We start from the raw sequence: 23,965 nt of genomic DNA, 5'->3' as shown, positions 1-23,965 counted from the left end.
GGAAGTATCTCTGATAGTATCTGATAATGCTGAGATATACATATTCTATGATCTAAGCATTCCATTCTGTGATATAAATCATACAGAACTGTGTACATAATGTGCACTAAAACACATGCACATGAAAATTCATAGTGGCACTGCTAGCAATAGCCAAAATCTGGAAAAAAAAAAAAACCAAATAATGAAATGTCAATGTAGAATAACTAAATAAATTGAAGCATGTTTACACAATAGGACACTACACCAACAATGAAAATACGTTAACTATTGCTATACACAACAATATAGATGATTTCGAAACGTAAGTAAAAGCCACAGACATAAAAGAGTATACAGTATGAATTCCATATATATAAAGTTTAAATACTTGCAAAACTAATCTAGATAGGAATCAAAATAATATTGAAACTGAAGGTGTAACAAGGAAGCATTCTGCAACTACTGGTAATGTTTTATTTCTTGATTGAGGAGTAGTTATATAATAAATGTTCACTTTGTAGAAATTCATCAATTTCCACACTATGATTTGATGACTGTACACCTCTCTGTATTACATTATATTTAAAAGCTTACCCTTAAATGTAGTAGTTTCTTTTGGGGTGATGAGAATGTTTGAAACTAGATAGAGACGGTAGTTGCACAACATTGTGAATGTGCTAAATGCCACTCAATTATACACTTTACAATGGTTAAGTTTATGTTATGTAAATTTGATCTCAAATTTTTAAAGTTAATGAAAAATTCAACCTCAGTAAAATAATGTACATATTTATTAGTGGATATTCATGAATACAAACATTAGGCTGTCATGCTGAACTTACCAACTGCAGTGTCACCATCTAATAAATTGTCATCTTCAGATGTTTGAAAGTCCATAATAACACCTGCTCCATCTAAAAGTTCCTCATCACTACTTGCACTTGTTATACTGTTATAGCTGTTTCTATAGTAGCCTCTATGGAACAGCTGCTCAGACTCCATTTAGCTGTCTGATTATCTGTGGGGGGGAAAAAGGGGAAAAAGTAGTTTTAACATTTTTCAAACATACAATAAAAATCATCTAGTTTAACATCACAAAAGTTATGATCTATGTGCTAAAAAAAAATAAGTATATTCACCGTAACAATAGTTACCTTTATTAAGTATTCTGGGGTGAGGTAATAATTTTATTCTCATTATACAGTTGTAAAAAAGAATGAAAAATTTCTACAGGTAGATCTCCAATTGTTAAGTTGAAAAATGTAAAGTATATTTACATTTTTGCTTGTGTATGTATAGATTGTCCCAGGAGAGAGTTCCAAGTAAGTTGCCCACAGGGTAGGGAACAAGATGGCTGAAGTACAAGGTTTGAAAGACAGACTGCACCTTTTGAATATTTTATCAGGTGTAAGTACAACCTGATTTTAAAAATAAATACTACAATTAAAAATTTTCTTAAATATTTATTTCATTCTCCTTTCATCATTTTAAAATTTAAATCTTCAGAGCCTATGGTCAAACATTAGCCACTGATAAAATGGTAACAGGCAACAAACCAAAAAAGGGTATGTTTTCATTGTTCTTACTCTCAATATTCTTAAATCTATATTACCCCTAACTAGTTTGATTTTTAAATACATCCACTTACTCAACACCAAAATAAGAGTTCAACATAAGTATGGGGACGTTAGTAATAGACTTTTAAGCTGCATGTGTGGGACTTGAAAGATGCAGTCATAAAAGCAGTCAAACCAGTAAGCCTTGTAAAACAAGACTTATCAGATATGGCCTAGTAAGTACACACAGAAAATGACAGATGAAGACTAAAGTAAGCACAGTTCAATTCCAGTGCTGAATTCCAGTAGTGAATTCTAATACTGAAGACTTGGAGTGTTTTAAGACAATCACTTCTACTCAGTAAATTTTCCTTCTGCAAATGGAAAAATAACCTCAAAGAACTTTAATAACAAAAAGGTATTTATGAAGTTTTAGAAAACTAGACTATTACTGACAATAAATATCTTTTAAACAGATTATATAAATTTCCTAACTTAAAGATCACTTTGAAAAAGGTGAAGTTTTGAGAGCTCCTTGAGAGCATGCCTCTACTCTCCACATCTGGCATAATGACCGGCACAGTGTAAGAACAACAAATGTCAAACTATTCAATTAATGAGGTCAAAAAGAGAAATGTATTCAGTTTTCAATTTAAAAAAATCCTCTCTCCAAGAGTATTAAACTGTTCTTGGAGGAATAACCAAAACTAGCAAGTAAATTAAAAAAGAAAAATGTAAATATTTGCTGCTTTGCAATTTTATGAATGTTTTATAGTTATCGCTACCAAAGATGGCATATTATACTAAGATGAGATTTGTTAGAGTATATTAATTAAAACAATAGGAAAGTATGAAAGTAGTTGTTCACACTAAGAAATTTGCAGTTCCATAGAGGCAAACAAATTAAATATTATGTGGCTTTTGAGAAAATAACCAAAAGGCTTTTAAAAACATAAACATTAATAGTTTAAGAATCATTTAATTTTGATGTATCAAATCAGGTATGCTAAGATTTTGTGAAGAACACAGACACTCTGTTTTTATTTCTTTACAGAACAGAAGGGCTTAACACATGTGGTAACATTTCAGTGAACATTAGCTAGAGGCTACACAGCACCCAGAAATCTCTCTAAAATCATTAAACCTTTTTATGTGTTAAGACTTCAATCAGCAAATTCCAATATATCTCCTCCATTTTATCCCTAAAAGTCTCTCAAAAACCATAAGTGATAACTGGAAATTTAACTATTTCTGTTAAAAAAATTAATTTCATAACACCTTTGAGACACCTAGCCTGCAGATCATTCTTTATAACACGAGCATGCAACTCTGCTCCAAATAAACCAATTAAACTCAGGCCTGCAAGGGTTTCTATTTCTATAAATTTGATAACTTAAGATAAAAAAAAAAACTATTCCACTTATTAACCCAGAAACCTGACTGACTGATGCAGCAGCCAGCAGCTACATATGGCTGTTGAGCCATTGAAACATGGCTGGTCCAAACTGAAATGTGCTCTAAGTGTAAAATACCTACCAGATTTCTAAGACTTAATATTTAAAAACGATGTCAAATATTTGACTAGAAATTTTACACTGATTACATGTTGAAATATTTTAGATCTATTGGGTTAAATAAAATAGACTTAAAAAGAATCTCATCACTTTCTTTTTACCTTTTTAATGTGGCTACTAAAAAATTAAAAATTACCTATGTGGCTTGCATTTGCAGCACTAACACTTTTATTGAACAGCACTGCTATAAAATATTCAAATTTCCATAGTAGCATAAAGGACATATAACAGAAGAAAATCTGAACACTAGTGTTAAATATTTTCAGGTTCTAACCCCAATTTCCAGGCTTGGGCACAAAAGGCCATTTAGACCCTAACACAACAGCTGAAATTTTACTTATTTAAAAAAATAAGGCAAAGTCACCTTTTCTATTTTAATCGCCAAAAAATATAATCATTTCAAAACATTGTAATAGATACACAGTAGCTTGTAAATATATTCTTACAAAATTATAAAAATTAGAGATAAGCTGGGTGTGGTGGCGCATGCCTGTAGTTCCAGCACTTTAGGAGGCCGAGGCAGGTGGATCGCTTGAGGTCAAGAGCTCAAGACCCGCCTGGCCATGGTGGTGAACCTATCTCTATTAAAAATAAAAAATTAGCTGGGCGTGGTGGCAGCCGCCTGTAACTCCAGCTACTAAGGAAGCTGAGGCACGAAAATCGCTTGAGCCAGAGAGGCAGCGGTTGCAGTGAGCTGAGATTATGCCACTGCACTCCAGCCTGGGCAACAGAGTGAGACTGTCTCAAACAAAATAATAATAATAATAATTAGAGATAAACTATGAAAACTGCCAGGAATAAGGCCTCATTTACCTAATAAATTCCTATATTATCTATGTGCAATTATTTTGCTTCCTTCGAATCTGATGACACTGCAGCCAGCACATTTTTTTTCCAAAAAGTAAGTTTGATCATAATCTCTCTCCATTCTATGTTAACATCTCTTAATCATTTCCTACTACCCTTAAGAAACAAACTCTTTAACATAGCAGAAAAAGTTCTATGCAGCCCAACCCCTGCTAGTTCCCCAACTTTTTTTTTTTTTTTTTTTTGAGACGGAGTCTCGCCCTGTCACCCAGGCTGGAGTGCAGTGGCGCGATCTAAGCTCACTGCAAACTCCGCCTCCTGGGTTCACGCCATTCTCCTGCCTCAGCCTCCTGAGTAGCTGAGACTACAGGCACCCACCACTGTGCCTGGCTAATTTTTTGTATTTTTAATAGAGATGGGGTTTCACCATGGTCTCGATCTCCTGACCTCGTGACCCGCCCGCCTTGGCCTCCCAAAGTGCTGGGATTACAGTGTGAGCCACCGCGCCCGGCCCCAGCTTCTTTTAATAGTAGCCATTCTGACTGGTGTGAGATGGTGTCTCATTGTGGTTTTGATTTCCATTTCTCTAATGATTAGTGATGTTGAGCATTTTTTCATATGCTTGCTGGTCAGTTGCATATCTTACTTTGAGAAGCATGTACTTCCTGAAGTACTCTAGACTCACTGATCTTTCAACCTCTCAGTCCTACCAAGCTCTTTCCTGACTCCTACCCCAAGGCCTTTGTTGTTTCCTCTGCCTGGATCATACCCTCTCCTCTTCACCAACTCACTCTCTTAATATTTTGTTGAAGATGCTTACATCTATGTTCATCAGGGATATTGACCTGTAGTTTTCCTTTTTCATTGTGTCTTTGCCAGGTTTTGGTATCGGGGTGAAGCTGGAATGAGTTAAGGAGGCGTCCCTCTTCATTTTTTGGAGTCGTTTCAGTAGAATTGGTACCAGCTTTCTTTGAACATCTGATAGAATTCAGCTACGAATACATCTGGTCCAGGGCTTTTCTGGTCGGTAGGTTTTTTTATTACCAATTCCATTTTGGAACTCGGTATCGGTCTGTTCAGGATTTCAATTTCATCCTGATTTAATCTTGGGAGGTTGTTTGTTTCCAGAATTTATCCATTTCCTCTAAATTTTCTAGTTCGTGTTTACAGAGGTGTTCATAATAGTCTCTGGGGATCTTTTGTATTTCCATGGGATTGGTTGTAATGTCACCTTTGTTGTTTCTGATTGTGTGGTGATTTGGATCTTCTCTCTTTCTCTTTATTAATCTAGCTAATGTCTGACAAAGGTCTAATATCTGTGATCTACAAGAAGCAAACAATTCAACAAGCAAAAAACAAACAACATCATTAAAAAGTGGGCAAGGACGGCCGGGCGCCGTGGCTCACGCCTGTAATCCCAGCACTTTGGGAGGCCAAGGCAGGCGGATCATGAGGTCAGGAGACTGAGACCATCGTGGCTAACATGGTAAAACCCCGTCTCTACTAAAAATACAAAAAAATTAGCCAGGCGTGGTGGCAGGCGCCTGTAGTCCCAGCTACTTGGGAGGCTGGGGCAGAAGAATGGTGTGAACCCAGCAGGCGGAGCTTGCAGTGAGCCGAGATTGTGGCCACTGCACTGCAGCCTGGGCGACAGAGCAAGACTGTCTCAAACAAATAAGCAACAAAAAGTGGGCAAGGACATGAACAGATACTTCTCAAAGTAAGATATACCACTGACCAACAAGCAGATGAAAAAATGCTCAACATCACTAATCATTAGAGAAATGGAAATCAAAATCACAATGAGACACCATCTCACACCAGTCAGAATGGTTATTATTAAAAAGCCAAAAAACAACAGATGCTGGCAAGGCTATGGAATGCTTATACACTGTAAGTGGGAATGTAAATTAGCTCAGCCCCCGTGGGAAGCAGTTTGGAGATTTTACTGGGTATACACCCAAAAGAAAATAAATTGTTCTACATAAAAGACACATGTGCTTCTATGTTCATCACAGCACTACTCATAATAGCAAAAACATAGAACCAATCTAGGTGCTCATCAACAGTGGACTGGATAAAGAAAATATGGTACAGGCCGGGTGTGGTGGCTCACACCTTTAATCCCAGCACTTTGGGAGGCCAAGGCGGGCGGATCGCCTGAGGTCAGGAGTTCAAGATCAACCTGGCCAACATGGTGAAACCCTGTCTGTACTAAAAAAATACAAAAATTAGCCGGGCGTGATGGCAGGCACCTGTAATTCCAGCTACTCGGGAGGCTGAGGCAGGAGAACTGCTTGAATCAGGAAGGCAGAGTTTGCAGTGAGCCGAGATGGTGCCACTGCACTCTAGCCTGGGTGACAGAACAAGAGTCTGTCTCAAAAAAAAAAAAAAGAAAAGAAAAGAAAGAAAAGAAAATTGGTATATATACACCATGGAACACTACACAGCCATAAAAAGAATAAAATCAAGGCCTTTGCAGCAACGGGGATGCCGCTGGAGACCATTATCCTAAGTGAATTAACACAGTAACAGAAAACCAAATACTGCATGTTCTCATTTTAAGTGGGAGCTAAACATCGGGTACTCACAGACATACAGATGGCAACAACAGTCACTGAGGACTACTAGAGCAGGAAATGTAGGGAAGGAAGCAAGGGCTGCAGAACTGTTGGGTACTATACCCACTTCCTGGGTAATGGGTACAACTGTACCCCAAATCTCAGCATCATGCTATATACCCATGTAATAAACCTGTACATCTAAAATAAAAGTTGAAATTATAAAAATAAAAAAGAATTAGGCCGGGTGCGGTGGCTCACGCTTGTAATCCCAGCACTTTGGGAGGCCAAGGCGGGCGGATCATGAGGTCAGGAGATCGAGACCATGGTGAAACCCCATCTCTACTAAAAATACAAAAAAATTAGCCGGGCGTGGTGGCGGGCGCCTGTAGTCCCAGCTACTCGGAGAGGCTGAGGCAGGAGAATGGTGTGAACCCGGGAGGCGGAGCTTGCGGTGAGCCGAGATTGCGCCACTGCACTCCAGCCTGGGCGACAGAGCAAGACTCCATCTCAAAAAAAAAAAAAAAAAAGAATTAACTCTCCTACTCATTTTTCAGGTCTTATATCAAGTATCCCTTTATTTAACAAACTCTTAACCAGAACTTACTATATGGTAGGCAATATCTTAAGCCCTTTACAAATTCATTCATTTAATATTCGTATTAAATATATGACAACCTTAAACTATAGGTGCTATTATTGTCCCCACTAAAAACAAGGAATTGAGGCACAAAGCATGTAAATAACTCGCCCAAAGTCATGCAGTTAGTGAGGAAAGCTTCCCTGACCCACTTACTATCTGGATCAAATTTTCTCATTATTAGTTCTTATAGCTCTCTTTTACAGCACTTACCACAGTTGAATATTAAATTTATTTCTGTGATTATTTAATATCTGTCTGCCATTGTAGAACGTGTCATGAGGTCTTGACATTCAATTTTTGCTCAACACTGTATACTCAATGGTTAGCAAAATATGTCACATTAGACCAGGCACAGTGGCTCATAGCTGTAATCTCGGCACTTTGAGAGGCCCAGGAGGGCAGATCACCTGAGGTCAGGAGTTCAAGACCAGCATGGCCAACATGGTGAAACCCTGTCTCTACTAAAAATACAAAAATTAGCTGGGCGTCGTGGTGCGTGCCTGTAATCCCAGCTACTCAGGAGGCCGAGGCAGAAGAATCACTTGATCCCAGGAGGCAGAGGTTGCAGTGAGCTGAGATCACACCACTCACTGCACTCCAGCCTGGGCAACTGAGCAAGATCCACCTCAAAAAAAAAAAATGTGTCACAGTAGGTGTTCAATTTTTTTTAATTAAATTTTTATTTTGAGATAATTGTGGTTCCACATGTAGTTACAATAAATAATATAGAAAAAAATCCTGTATATCCTTTACCCAGTTTCCATTAATGGGAACATCTTGCAAAACTATAGTACAATATCACAATCAAGATACCAACATTGACACTGTCAAGATACAGAATATTCCATCACCACAGGTATCTCTCATGTTGCCGTTTTATAGCCATCCCTCCTTAACCCCTAGCAACCCACAGTCTGTTTTCTACTTCAATAATTTTGCCAGTTCAAGAATGTTATATAAATAACATGGGGATTAACTCTTTGTTCTCAGGACAATTCTCCAGAGATTCATCCAGGGTGTTACAGGTGCCAATAGTTCCTTCCTTTTTATCATAGTAGTCTATGATAACAGATATGCCACAGTTTGTTTAACCATTCACCCACTGAAGAACATCTGGCTTGTTTCTACGTTTTGGTGACTATGAATAAATCTACTACAAACACGCATGTACAGGTTTTTGTAAAATGAATAGCCTTCATTTCTTTGGGCTAAATGTCAAAGAGTACTATAGTTGGGTCATACAGCAGTCACGTATTTGGTTTTTAAAGAAACCGCCAAACTGAGAGTGGCTGTACCATTGTACATTTCTACCAACAACGTATGAGTGATCCAGTTTCTTGACATCGTTGCCAGAGTTGGTGTTGTCACTATTTCTTGTTTTAGCTATTCTGATAGATGTACAGAAGTGTCTTGTTGCTTTAATTTGCATCACCCTAATGGGTAATGATGTTGAACATTTTTTATGTGCTCATTTGCTGTATATGTAATCATCTTCGGTGAAATGACTATGTCTTTTGTCCATTTTCTAACTGGACTGCTTTCATACTGTTGAGTTTTAAGAGTTCTTTATATATTACCGATACTAGTTATTTCTCAGTTGTGTTATCTGCAAATATTTTCTCCCCTCTGTAGTTTATCTTTTCATCTTTTTAACAGGGTCTGTAACAAAGCAAAAATATTTAATTTTGATGAAGTTTAACTTATCAATTTTTCCTTTAAGGAGTATTCTTTTGATGGCAAGTCAAAGAAACATATGCCTAACCCTACCTCCCCAAAATTTTCTTCTATTTTTCCCTAAAGTTTTATAGTTTAATATTTTTATATTTCAGTCTGGGATCCATTTTAATTTGTGTATGTATAGGGTATGAGACATAGGTTGAGGTTCCTTTATTGGTGGGGGGGGATGGGACAGTGTAATGATGTCTAATTGCTCCAGTACCAACTGTTGAAAAAGTTATCTACCTCCGTTGAATTGTTTTGTGTTTTTGACAAAAACTAGGCATATTTATGTGGATCTATTTCAGAGTTCTCTGTTCTGTTCCACTGATCTGTGTCTATATCTATGCCCATACCACACAGTCTGATTACTGTAACTACATAATAAGTCTTGAAATTAGGTAGATTGATTTTTCACACCTTATTCTTCTTTTTCATTGCCTTTTCATGTAAATTTTAGAATAATCTTGTCCATATCTAAAAAAAATCTTGTTGGGTTAATTATATTGTATGAATAAATAACAAGTGTATAAGAAATAAATGGTACATGTCTTCCTTGATGTTGTAAAAGAGCTAAAATTCAACAAGACCTAAACTAAATAAATATTTGCCCCAAAAGTGCTTGTCGTCCTACTTTTCCTATCTCAGTTTACAGGATCACCATTTATCTAGTATCCAAAGCTAGTTTTCAGAGTCATTTATTCATTTATTTGATAATCATTTACTGCACACTTAGCATGTACCAGGCACAAAGTCAGGTGCTAGGGTAATGAGTAAGATATGGTTCCTGTTCCTAAGGCAGTGAAGGTGACTGACATAAACAAGTAATGACAGTATGGTATGATACACATCAAAGGAGAAGTATACACAATGTATTTGATAAACCTGAGAAAAGTAAGCAAGCTGGCTGGCAAAGAGTCTGCCAGCACTTAATAGAGGGAATGTTTTAGCAAAATATTGAAGAATTAGGATCGATTAATTGGGCTATGAGGTAAAAAGTCAATACAGGCACACACACAAAAAGTATGTGCAACCGCACAAAAGCATCATAGTAAAACCTGCTTGGGTAGCTTATGTAAGAGGTAAAGGACCAAAGAGTAGTTACAGAGGTGGACATAGGCCAGATCACGAAGGGGAGGGGCTCATGTGTCACACTAAGAAACTTACATACTCATCTATACACAGGGGAAACCATGAAGAACCAGAGAAACCACATGATCAGACATGAATTTTAGCAAGCCAACACTAGCAGCAGTGTGAAAGACAGATAAGAAGGGTAAGAGACTGAAGGACTACAGATAGAGGAGCTGGAGACGAGACAAGACATCTGAACAATTCTAAACGTAAGATAGGGCATAACTGAACTAAGAGTGATATGATATACATTGGTTTTCATCCATGGTTCCTGATTTATAAGTCTCACAACTCTTATTACATTCTTTTTTTATATTAAATTTAATTTTATGTAAGTAGAGATGGGATTTCACTATGTTGGCCAGGCTGGTCTCGAACTTCTGGCCTCAAGTGATGCACCCACCTCAGCCTCCCAAAGTGATGGGATTACAGAGGTAAGCCACTGTGCCTGGCCTTACTACAGTCTTTTGTTATAATGTTGGGGCACATTAAACCTCAGAAAACAGAATCTCTCCTCTTGCTGACCTTTTCCTGCCCTCCTTTCCACCAACCCAAAGCAGAACTCTAATCTTCCACAGCCTGTCTGACTGTGGGTCATAAGACCTTCACTTTAGAAGGGAGCTTGTCCCAACCCTGGAAGAAGGAATGCTGCAGGCAGGCAGAATAATTTGGACAGGCAGGCCTTACTGGGTTTCCCCACTGGGTCTATTAGTACTGTTAGGTCATACCCTTTTTGTCCAATCACATTTCTACACAGTTGTTGACTGTGCCTATGTAATGAAGCCTCCATAAAAACCCAAAAGGAGTGGATTCAGAGAGCTTCCCGATAGCTGAACATTGGAGGCTCCTGGAAGGTGGCACACCAAGGGAAGGCATGGAAGCTCCATGCTATTTCCCCTATCTCCCCCTGTGCATCTGTTCATCTGTATCCTTTGAATATCCTTTATAATAAACCGCTAAGTGTTTCTCTGAGTTCTGTGAGCTGCTCTAGCACATTAACTGAACCCAAGGACGTAAGGAGTGGGGGGGTCATGGGATCCCTGATTTATAGCCAGTGTTATCAGAAGCACAGGCAAAATCAAAATAACCTGGGGCTTGCGATTAGCATTGGAAGTGGGGGAACTCTTTTGGGAACTGCCCTCAACCTGTGGTGTCTGACACTATCTCCAGGTACACAGTACCAGAATGGGGGGCACCCAGTTGGTATCTGCTGCAGAAATGACTGGTTAGTTGCTGTGGGGGGAGAAACTCCCAAGCATCTGGTCACAGAACTCTTCTTTGTGAATTGCTGTTGTGTTGAGTGAGAGAATAAAAAAATACTTCGGCTGTGATTTTACCCTGCTCACTAAGACACACCAATATTGAGAAGCAGAGAGAGTTTGAAGAAATATTTAAGAGGACCTGGTAATTAATAAGATACAGGGAATGGTAAAGAAGAATCTAAGAGATCCACTAAGGTTCCAACTTGATTAACTGAAAACAGTTGGCAGAAACAAACTTCAGTCTCCTGCAACTCACAGAACTCAAGACCAGGGTGTTCTTTCCAACTTTAGGATTATACATTTACGCTTTAGTTTCTATTCCAGGTCAGATTATAAAGAAGGTTACCTCCATTACACTGACCTGAGCCCCAAAACTGCAAACACTAAGCAATATGCCACCAGAATTTGGGGAGGGGAGCAAAAATAGGAAAACCATGGAAATGGGTGGCGAAAGGATCCACAGCCTGAGATATGCACACTAATTTTTCATGGTTCCTAACAGTTTTGTCTCTCTCATAAAGGAGACTGACTGGGTACAGCTGAGGACCACATCTAATTCCCAAAGGTATGTCAGTCAACTCTCTAACTGTTAAGCTAAAAAGAAAAGTAGATATAAACTGGGTGAAAGAAGAATGTTAGCAACTAGAGAGATGGAACAAAAGTCTCAAGAGCAATGATGGCAGAGAGGTGAAAATCTGAGCTAGCCATTTGTATGTAAGGAGCATTTTCATATAAATATTGTAAAAACTGTGCTAAGTACTAGTCACAGATCGAAATGTGAAAAGAGGCCAGGCACGGTGGCTCACACCTGTAATTCCAGCACTTTGGGAGGCCGAAGTGGGCAGATCGCCTAGGTCAGGAGTTCAAGACCAGCCTGGCCAACATGGGGAAACCCCATCTCTAATAAAAGTACAAAAATTAGCCGGGCGTGGTGGCAGGCGCCTGTAATCCCAGCTACTCAGGAGGCTGAGGCAGAAGAATAGCTTGAACCTGGGAGGCAGAGGTTGCAGTTAGCTGAGATCGCGCCACTGCACTCCAGCCTGGGCAACAAGAATAAGACTCCGCCTCAAACAAAAGAAAAAAAATGTGAAAAGGAATTTCCACATAACTTATTCATTTACTAGCATTTATAGAATAGCTAACAATGTACCAGAAATTATAATAAATATGAACACAGTTTTAATTGTATTAATGCCATTATATTTGTATAGGCCCTAGAGTTTTCAGTAGACTTCAGCATAAATTACATTATACATTTTCCTCAAGAGGGATGCTGTAATAGCTTTCTAAAAATTAGTATATATTCCAGCCCAGTGCAGTGGCTCATGCCTGTAAGCCCAACACTTTGGGATGCTGAGGTGGGCAGATCACATGAGGTCAGGAGTTCAAGACCAGTCTGGCCAACAGGGTGAAACCCTGTCCCTACTAAAAATACAAAAATTGGCTGGGCACGGTGGCTCATGCCTGTAATCCCAGCACTTTGGGTGGCCGAGGAGGGTGGATCACCTGAGGTCAGGAGTTCAAGACCAGCCTGGCCAACATGGTAAAACCTTGTCTCTGCTAAAAAGACAAAAATTAGCCAGGAGTGGTGGCGCGCACCTGTAATCCCAGCTACTCCAGAGGCTGAGGCATGAGAATCGCTTGAACCCAGGAGGCAGAGGTTGCAGTGAGCAGAGATTGCACCACTAAACTCCAGCGGGGGTAACAGAACAAGACTCTATCTCAAAACAGAAGTCACTATTATACCATAGGAATTAGTGTGGTCTACTGATTACATTAGCACTGGGCAAGGTTCAATTTAAATCAAGTTCTCAAAGTACCCAAAGTAAAATCAACATATCTAATCCTTGCTATACTGATCTAATTTTAAACTGATTTTATAGGATTACTTTTCTTTCTTCCAATACAGTGATTCATCTTCTGCATTTAAGGTAGATATTAAAGATATCTAAAAGGATCTATGATACATTAGGGTTACTGATTTCTATCAGAAAAGTAGGTAAAATTATGAGTATTATTTCATTTTGGAAATATGAACAATTAAAAACTGCAAACATTGTGTTCTATGTAGAGATGCATTTGAGCAAATTGTTAAACCCACCTACTTCCATGAACCATATGAAGTATCACAATAAAAGACACATAACACAGTAAGACTTATTTTTTAAAAAGAAGGGCAAAAGAGCAAGATTAGATGGAGAAAAGGCTGAAAGTGTTTAATTAGACCCATAGGGTTATTAAAAGAGAAGGAATTTATTTTAATACAGATTGTCAACACATACAAGATATGACAATAATAAAACTAATTTCTCTCAAAATAATATTACTTGATAGTTTATCCTTACCGTTCATTCAGTTACCTGCATGTCCAAATTGTTATGCCTTATTTTTCCTCAAAAAAGCAATAAATGAATAATTTGCTGAAGGAAATAGCTCTCTGAAGAAAATGTCTTAGACTTACAAAATCTTTTAGTGTCATTCAAAAATTAAACACTACTATTCACAATAGTCAAGATATAGAAACAACCTAAGTGTCCATCAAGGGATGAATGGATAAAGAAAATGTGGTATATATACAGAATGGAATACTATACAGCCTTTAAAAGGAAGAAAATTATGTCATTTTCAAAAACATGGATTAACCTGGAGGACATTATGCTAAGTGAAATAAATAAGACACAAAAAACAAATACTGCATGATCTCACATATGTGTAAAAGCTAAAAAAAAAAGTCAAACTCAGGGAGGCAAACTTTGGTCTACAAAGGCTAGGGAGAGGGGGGGAAAGGAAAGAAGAGAGGTTAGTCAAAGAATACAAAGTTTCAGTTAGAGGAATAAGTTTTAGAGATCTATTGCACAGCATGGTGACTATAATTAATGTACTATATACCTCAAAATTGCTAAAAGTTAATTTTAAACATTCTCACCACAAACAAATGGCAAGTAGGTGATATGATGGATATGTTAATTTGCTTGATTTAACCTTTCTACAATATACACATTTATCAAAACATCACATTGAACCCCATAAATATATACAATGATGATTTGTCAATTAAAAATAAATAAAAACAAACAAAAAACCCCAAATTCCTCAGGGAGCAGGTATAAATGCTAGAGGATTTCAAGAGGACAACGGAATAAACACACATACAAATATAATGCTCAGATTATAACAAGGAAGAAAGATAAAACAATAAACCAATAAAAAGTTGCTGTGGAAGACAGAAACTTTGAAAACTAAATAGTCTTCATGATTTTAAAAGAGAGAAACTGTTCAATTATTTCTCACAAGGAATAGCAAGAAATATATTTATTTAACTTGGTTCCAGTCAAAGTTGCAGATCAAATCTCTCTGGATTTCAACAATGAAAGTGAGGCAGTGGGGTTCAATCTCCATTTTAAACTTCACTGAAGATTTATCTTTAAGAACCAAAATGAATCACAGCTACAATGTTTATGTACAGATGTGAATGTGCATATTTAAAAATTAAAATGTTTATTAGAGTAGTAAGATTATGAGTATTCCTTTTAAAAACACTATTTCCCAGACTCTGTAATTTTACATTGCTTTTATAATTGAACCTACAAGCCATGTCTCTCCTTGTTTTTCTCTAGCATTTTGACCATTCTAAACCACAGTATGGTGCAGCAGAGAGCAGGAGCTCTGAAATCACACTCCCAGGCTTCAGTCTCAGTTCTGACAGTTACTGCAGGGCAAGTTAGTAAAATTTTCTGTGCCTCAGTTTCTACGATTGTAAAACGGGATTAGTGAAAGTACCTACTTCGTGGGGCTGGTGTGAAAATTGAGATAATTCACAAAAATTACTTGGAAAAGAGCCTGAAAACATAGAATGCATTCAATAAATATTAACACTTATTATAAAATATTATACATTTTAGATCCCTGCTGACAAGTTTGACTACCAAACTAAGTTGGAAGTTCTACAAAGCAGTGATAGTGGCCAAACCCCACAGGATACTGCTTTGATATAGGACCCACCACAGAGATCAAATCTGGCTTCCTGAGCTGTCTGAAAATTATGACCAACACGTCACAACAGGAAATGGACAGGCTACCACTAACATGACCTGGAAAATAGCCAATTTACTAACACAAACCCACAACGCCAACAAATCTGTTCCCCTGAACCACATCTATCCAAAAGTAGTTTAAATATTTACATTCTTAATGAGCTATGTATGATTGATAACACACGCTAAAGCACAATTTCCAAGTAAAAATGTAGGTACTATACATTCATATTGCCTTCTTAAAATAATTGGACTCATCATTCAAGCAAAGCAGCAAAGTTTTCGAGGTGCTGAGGGGAGTAAGGGGTGGGAAGGGTATGCAATCTGTGATGAATTCTGCCAACAGTGGCTGTCTGTATTAACCATATTCAATTTGAGAAAATATCTGTAGGTCACACACATGGTTTTTAAAGCCGTATTATAGAACAAGACACTGGGTAGCATATTCAAGTTGAGAAAATATCTGTAGGTCACACACATGGTTTTTAAAGCCGTATTATAGAACAAGACACTGGGTAGCAGCAGCACCTTTTAAGATGAAAGTCAACAATATATACACAAGCACTTTAACTCCCATATGTGGTCTCGAACTGAACAAATATTATTTTGTAGTGACTCACAAAGGGACGTAGTTATTTCCATACCGACCTCATAAAAAAAATCTTCTAAATTAACTCTTTAAAGATGAAAGTAAAAGCATTCCTGGAAAGATTCAACAATTATACAAGCCACAGTGATGCTGCAGTAACTGAACTGCATAGCTCCAAAAGTTTACGTTTGTAGAACTGAACTTTTGAATTATACATCTATGTAAAAGGTATGGTCGCTGTTGATTCAATTCCATGAACAGGAATTTCTTTCTAAAGGAAACAGAAATCTCAGTTTCTAATATGCACAATGCATATGTAATTATCTTCTATGTGCTCCGCAGTTTTAAAATGCCAAACAAAGCATACCACATGCAAAGTTAATTTCTGAGATTCTAAGGCAGTTTCCAGTCAAGTTTAAGATCAAACCACAAATATATATACACAAAAAATATTTTACATACACATATATCTAAAGATAGAAAAACTGAATATTATTTTTAAATTGGGGAAAATTTAGCGAAAGTAAAACCCACTCCTCTAAGTTTAAAGTTAATCTTCTCCTGGAACCCACTTCCATTTTATTCAGAGGTCCTTCGACGGTTCCTGAAGCAAATGTGTGAAATTTTAAAGCATGTCTGAGGGTATACACCTAATCAGGATGGGTTTGCATCCCAATTCATGATGTACCTTTCAACATTATGTAGGTACATTATAAGAGAAACCAAGATGAGGGCTGTGGCCTCACAGTTGACCCAAAATCTGTGAACAGGAGAGCTGACGACACTTCGCTCATACAATGCAACTCACCTCGCAGCTCAGAGACATAGCAAAATCGGTGGCTGTTTTTTGCGCTGCCTTTGGATTCTGCATCTGTTTCAAACCTAGAACCTGGCTACCCTGGGAGCTCCACCGAAGAAAGCCTGACACAACGAAAACTATCGCGATTTAAAAGATACCTGACGTTTTCTACTGCAGAGGTTACGGAAATTTTGCCCGGTGGGACTTTTATTGTCCTCCTTCAAACACGGGAGCAACATGAAGTTAAATCCTCTCGCTCTGGAGATCCCTAGAATCAACCTGCTTCTGCCCAAAATTAAAAATAAAAATCTCCAACCTCATTTCCCCTTTAAGACTAAAACTGAATCCATGCTCTAACTCGGGAGTAAAGTAGGATGGCTTTCAACCCACCACACCCTCCTTGCTCATTATTCCGGGTCGCGGGCGAACTAGAACACTGGGAAAGGGGCTGCAGGTTCCGGACCGGACCGGCCCTGACCCACGGAAGGGGAAAAGAAGCTGCAGGAGTCAGGAGCCCGACAGGTACGTCCCCAGCGTCGACGCGTGACGTCACTACGTTGACGTGAACGGCCGTTCAGCGTCCGGCCGTCCCAACACCTCCTCCTCCGGCCACTCTCTGAGCCGCGTCGGCGCCTATTGGGCGGCGTGGGAACGGTGGGCGGGCCGGGACTGGGTCTCGAGGAGGAGGAGCGGGGCGAGGTGCCTGGCTCAGAGGGCCGCTGGGGCTGTGAAGCCTGTCATTAGCGATTAGCTCACGTCAGTCACTCACGCATCCCTGTTTGCCCTACCGCTGACCTCGCGCGAGGCGGCCACCTTGTGGGAGGTGTTTTCGTGACGCAACAGGCGCTGGCCGTTCCCAGCGTCACGCGGAGTTCGGATCCACTCCAGCGAGAGACCACAGCGTCCGGGAGCAGCTTGTGAAACTCTGGCGAGCGTCAGCCTTGAAAATAAAAAGTATTGGCAGCCGTCGACGAGCACAGGTTCCTAAAACTTAGATCGAAGAGAAGTGCCAGCCTTCGAAAATAAACCAGCACCAAAATCCCCCTGTGCTTATAGGTGACGTGCGGGCCGGGAGTGCAGTGGTGTCACCTCGCCTTGTATGTAATCGCCGGTTGTGTGCCTAACATACATACAAAAAGGATAACTCGAATTTAGCCATCACTCATTTTCAAAAATACTGCTTGGAAATTGAATGTTTGGAAAAAAGATACAATCTGGGGTTTTTACGCGGTCTGAATTGGGTTCATTTCCATTTAGCAAACATTTATTGAGCTCCCAGCGTGGGTCACAGAATTTAGTAAAGCTGATCCCGTGTTCAAGGTGCTATATTCCGATGCAGGGGCAGGGCGATGCAGTGGAAGAATGGTGGCCACAGCAGTAGCATGCTAATAGCCTGGTGAGCAGGGACAGGTTTTGCATTTCTTTGGCGAGATCACTTTTGAGTGTCACCACTGGGTGGCAGAATTAAGACTCGTGAACGTTTAATATCTCCTGTATATTTAGTATATTATGAATATATACTGATTAATGAATATTAAGTGCGTGTTGTGTATTTTGTGCCTCATGAATATTAAATATGACCTGTCTTGCCAGCCTTTTCTATTTTACATGTACGTGCTCCACCGACTGTTTTGCAGGCTGGGAACACGTGAGTTTTGTTCTATTTCTTCTAGAGCAGAATTGAATATTCTCAAAGACAGTTCTGGGCTTCAGAGCTGGTATAGTGCCCATGGTGGTGATCACAGTGCAGTCAAGCTTCTTAGGACCTCTTTCACTACTTTTATCAAGGTAGAGTTTGTAGAACTATGGAAATACCCAAGCACGATTTTCTCTTACCTGGGACACTGTTGGCCAAGATCTTTAGATTCTTCTTAGAAAATGTGGAAAAGCAGGCAAAAATTTTTCCAAACCAAGTGGAATTTTTCACAAGACATTTACTCATATTTTTTTCTCACTGTAGTTATGTAGCTAATTTTGGAAAGGCACATGGATTTTGAGAATGTAGGCAGTAGTTGTGGTCTATTAGTCAATCTTACCTGCTTTCTATAAGGATGAAAAATTATTTTATGGTAGTGTCGTCGTTTCTTAATGGAGGATTGTTCCAAGGATCTCTCTTAACTGTGCAAGAACAAGTCTATTTGTACGTTTGGTTTTTTGTAATATTATCCCTATTATGTACACCTATTCCTTTATGAGAACTTATTTTAAAGTCATGGTTTCTGGCATACATAATCATCACACCAGTAGTTCTCAATCTTCACTTTGCATCAGAGCCATCTAGGGAGCTTCAGAAAAATATCCTTGCTTAGGTCCCACTCCCAGAAATCCTGTCTTAATTGTTCCAATGTTGGACCTAAGCATTCCTGTGTTTAACTCTTCCCAGTTGATCCAAGGTGCTCAGTCAGAAACACTGTGTTACATATGGGGCAATATATTTAAACAATGTGGTATGTGATTGCTTGGTGATAAAACAATAGATCGCATCTGGGAAAAAACGTTCTCTGTAATTCCTCTGGTGTTTTTGTCAGAGAATCTGGTGATGTTGAACTTCCTGTTCAACAGACTGGTGGGAGGAAACACAGTAAGCACCATAGCCAGATCTTTGATACATTTTAAGTGCCCTAATGTGAATACTTTCAGCCTAATCTCATTCAGTTGTGGTAAATACTACAGAAAGGATGCTGATTGATTGGCGTTCTTACCAGATCCCTTATTTTAGTGGGAGTGATTAAGAAGGAACTTCTTAGGGCTGAGATAATTCCCAGTAAGGAGGTTTACAGATCCAACTGTGGGCTTTTCTCCCATATGAAAATAATTTAACAGCCCACCTGATCTCTATACTGTAAATAACTGCTCCCAGAACCCTAAGAAGAGTTTGTATTAGTATCCAAGTGCTGTTGTAACAAATTCCCACAAATTTAGTGGCTTGAAACAGTACAAATTTTTGATCCTAGAGTTCTGTAGGGTAAAAGTCTGACATAGGGCTCACTGGTTAAAAATCAAGATGTTGGCTGGGCAACCTCTTGGTGCCACATGTGGTGGCTCACGCCTGTAATCCCAGCACTTTGGGAGGCTGAGGTGGACGGGTCACCTGAGGTTGGGAGTTCGAGACCAGCCTGACCAACATAGAGAAACCCCATCTCTACTAAAAATACAAGATTAGCCAAGTTTGGTGGCTCATGCCTGTAATCCCAGCCACTCGGGAGACTGAGGCAGGAGAATCACTTGAACCCGGGAGGTAGAGGTTGTGGTGAGCCAAGATCACACCATTGCACTCCAGCCAGAGCAACAAGAGCAAAACTCTGTCTCAAAAAAAAAAAAAAAAAAAAAAAAAAAATCAAGGTGTTGGCAGGGCTGTTTTCTTTTACAGGCTCTGGGAGAGAATCCACTTCCATGCCTTTTGCAGCTTCTAGAGGTCACTTGACTTCCTTGGCTCATTGCCCACTTCCTCCATCTTCAAAGCCAGCAATGGAAGGATGAATGTTTCTCATATCATATATAAGTCCCCCTTGCCATGTAAGCTAATATATTCACTGGTTCCAGGGATTGGGGCGGTCGGGCGGGGGTGTTATCTTGCCTACCACAGGGTGCTTAAATTCATCTTCTAACCACAAGTCTCAGTATGCATTTTTTTTTTTTTTTTTTTTTTTTTGAGACGGAGTCTCGCTGTCTCACCCAGGCTGGAGTGCAGTGGTGCGATCTCGGCTCGCTGCAAGCTCCACCTCCCGGGTTCACACCATTCTCCTGCCTCAGCCTCTCCGAGTAGCTGGGACTACAGGCGCCCACCACCACGCCCGGCTAATTTTTTTTGTACTTCTAGTAGAGACGGGGTTTCACCGTGGTCTCGATCTCCTGACCTCGTGATCCGCCCGCCTCGGCCTCCCAAAGTGCTGGGATTACAAGCGTGAGCCACCGCGCCCGGCCTCAGTATGCATTTTTTAAAAGGCCCCCAGTATACAGGAAGTATTTGGAGACATAGCAAAATAAGTTATGTGAAAAGGGTCAGTTTCTTCTACTGTAAATCAGATTTTTGGGCTAGGACTGGTTGGAATTTAAGTTAATAATAACAAATAACCAATATTTAAATTAGCTTCACACTTCCCCCACCAACCAACCAACAAAACTCTTGGGGCCTCAAGGAAAGGGAAAAAGGACAAAAAGATTGGCTCACGGTGTAAGAGTTTACCAATTACAACCAGGTGTAGGATAGCCTGTTCACTAGTATATCTGGAACCCTGGCAGATTGAAACAAGAGAAACAAATGATAGACATTACCAGTGAGTGGAGGTGGTACAAACCTTGCCCTCTGCCAGCAATTCTATCTGGAAGTGGCAAGTAGTATGATGCTATTTTATAGAAGTGGCAAAGTAAAGAGCACTGGGAATCATATCTCAGTTTCTTCTATCTTGCTCCCTGGACCGGTAAAGTTATACTGAACTTTCCTTGAAATAAAAAACCTAGAAATAGGATTACTTACCATAACAATTTAAAAGAATACACTTAAAAAAAGTTCCACAGAAAAACCAAACAAGATAGTATAGCTCTACTTCATGTATTTATGAGTTGTTTCAGAAAAAGAACTTTGATCTTGCCAGGCGCAGTGGTTCATGCCTGTAATCCCAGCACTTTGGAAGGCTGAGATGGGTGGATGACCTGAGATCAGGAGTTCAAGACCAGCCTGCCCAACATGGCGAAACCCCGTCTCTACTGAAAATACAAAAATTAGCCGGGCACGGTGGTACGCGTCTGTAATCCCAGCTACTCGGGAGGCTGAGGCAGGAGAATCGCTTGAACCCAGGAGGCGGAGGTTGCAGTGAGCCAAGATCATTCCACTGCACTCCAGCCTGGCGACAGAGTGAGACTTTGTCACCAAAAAAAAATTAGCCCAGTGTGGTGGTGCATGCTTGTAATTCCAGCTACTCAGGAGGCTGAGGCAGGAGAATCGCTTGAACCCGGGAAGTGGAGGTTGCAGTGAGCTGAGATTACACCACTGCACTCCAACCTAGGCGACAAGAGTGAAACTCTGTCTCAAAAAAAAAAAAAAAGAAAAGAAAAAGAACTTTGATCTTATTGTTTATGTTTCAGACACAATGGAGAGAGAATGGAAGGGATTAAAACATTCTATTATGAAAATAGTAGCATGGTTCTAGTCTAGAATTTCCTCCTGATTCCACTAGCATCATAGAAGTGAAGGTGACCTTTTCTTGTCTTTTGTCTTTTCCCCAAAGATAACAAGAAGTTATCCAAAATAGCTTTACACTTCTAATAACAATTCGAGACCTCTGACATGGCAAACAGTCTTCCAGTTTAGTGTGATTGTTTCTCACAAAACTGCCTCAGTAGGACTTGATAGACTCAAAGCTCTTTCAGCCAATCATATCCTGAAAACAGTCTCATGAAGTGACTCATTTCTCAGGCTGCACACAGCTAAGGGCACAGTGTTTTGTTTTATTCATCCTAGATACAGATTATGATCATTCTCTTCAGATGGTGGACTCATCTGTGAGCCCTGGCAGGTGACCCAATTCAGAAAACCAGAAACTCAAAAGCTGCCTAGATGTTTTATCTTTGCATAAGGAGCTGGGCCTACCAGATTAAGATCCAGAAATTCAGTAGGCTGCTACAGTTTAATTCGTAGCTACACAGAGTTAACGGTGAGTTCAAACCACATAAGGCTAGAGTAGACTTTCAGGAACATGGCTTAAATAACTAAAAATTTCTCGCCTAGAATGTAGCAAGATGGAGTACTAAATGCCAAGACATTGACTTTTTTTCTCCCTTGGGTTTGAATATTACATGTCTGTAAGAGATCTGGATTTTAGAGAATGCTTTTCTTCATATTTAGTATTTTAGGCCCTTCTCTAATCACAAAAGATTGTAGGTGAGAATGCATGTTCTCACTCATAGGTGGGAATTGAACAATGAGAACACAAGGACACAGGAAAGGGAACATCACACACCGGGACCTGTTCTGCGGTGGCGGGAGGGGGGAGGGATAGCATTAACATGTTAAATGATGAGTTAATGGGTGCAGCACACCAACATGGCACATGTATACATATGTAACTAACTTGCGTGTTGTGTACATGTACCCTAAAACTTAAAGTATAATTTAAAAAAAAAAGATTGTAGGTGAGTATAATCAGAACTTATACCTTCATAAATACATGGTCTTTTAATAAAATCATTTACATAATAATTTCACAAAGGGAAAATAGTGTAGTTCTATACCAACCATTTGCTCTAATTTGTTATTCTCTATTTTGTTTCACCTTGCTGCCTGCTTTCTAGAAAGAAGGAATAACAATATCCATTCCTTGAATATGTTTGTCCCCGTCATCTAACATAGAGTGCTTAATTGTGAATGCATGGCAGAATGTATTTCTGAAAAATCCCTATAGAATAGCTTAGGCATACTGCTAGTCCCCTTCCATTTAATATATTGTACTACCACTATTAATAAGGAGTTGAGAAATTTTCATAACCAAGACATAGAAGTGTTAAAGTGAAAAAAAATACATACATTTTGACCCAGCAAACCTACTTTTAGAAATCTATCCCACAGAAGTAATTATACCATTGGAAACAATATGTCTACTGAATGGAGCAGATTTTGGTATAGCCATATCATGAAATACCAGTATTATTCACAAGAATTAGTTGATATCCGCATAGATGTTCATTGATACTATTAAATTTAAAAATATACATTGCAAAATAATGTGTATACTATAGTCCTAGCCAGGCACAGTGGCCCACGCCTATAATCCCAGCACTTTGGGAGGCCAAAGCAGGCAGATTACTTGAGCTCAGGAGTTCAAAACCAGCCTGGGCAACATGGTAAAACCCATCTCTACAAAAAACACACACAAGAAGCCTGGGCAACATGGCAAAAACCCTATCTCTACCAAAAAAAATACCGAAATTAGCCAGGTGTGGTGGCACGCACCCATGGTCCCAGCTGCTCGGGAGGCTGAAGTGGGAGAATCACTCGAGCCTGGAAGGCGGAGGTTGCAGGGAGCTAAGATCGCGCCACTGCACTCCAGCTTGGGAAACAGAATGAGACCCTGTCTCCAAAATAAATAAATAAATAAAACTAAGACTAATATATAAAATATAAAAATGCATGCTTATGTTTTTAGGAAATTAGAGAAAAATGTAGATGATATTAATTAACTGGTAACATTGGTTTCGTGGAGGACAGCACAGAAGGGAGCTCTGGGAAGGAGACGGTAGGCTTTATCTTTGTGTACTTGTGTTATTGGCTTGTTCCAAGAAGCAAAAACTTTTTTGTTTGAAAGAAAAGTC

At 39.3% G+C, this 23,965-nt stretch overlaps 1 protein-coding gene across 2 annotated transcripts in view; it reads right to left on the bottom strand.

Moving 5' to 3' along the window:
• The window catches only part of CLCN3 (chloride voltage-gated channel 3), a 104,425-nt gene extending 87,158 nt beyond the window's left edge, over window positions 1-17,267 (bottom strand). The window contains exons 1-2 of one of the 2 annotated variants that reach the window (XM_032148906.2): window positions 16,667-17,267; window positions 825-1,000 (exon numbers count right to left, since the gene is read on the bottom strand). In XM_032148906.2, the coding sequence (XP_032004797.1) occupies window positions 825-984 (160 nt within the window). In that variant the 5' untranslated portion in view covers window positions 985-1,000; window positions 16,667-17,267. The remainder of the gene's footprint in view (window positions 1-824; window positions 1,001-16,666) is intronic. The other variant, XM_032148902.2, reaches the window with a different exon arrangement.
• Between the last annotated feature and the right edge of the window lie 6,698 nt (window positions 17,268-23,965).

The sequence above is a fragment of the Hylobates moloch genome, unplaced genomic scaffold (assembly GCF_009828535.3).
Source record: "Hylobates moloch isolate HMO894 unplaced genomic scaffold, HMol_V3 SCAFFOLD_3, whole genome shotgun sequence".
NCBI classification, from domain to species: Eukaryota; Metazoa; Chordata; class Mammalia; order Primates; family Hylobatidae; genus Hylobates; species Hylobates moloch.
The sequence above is the reverse complement of the archived record's forward strand: the minus strand, read 5'-3'. Positions and strand labels throughout refer to the sequence as shown.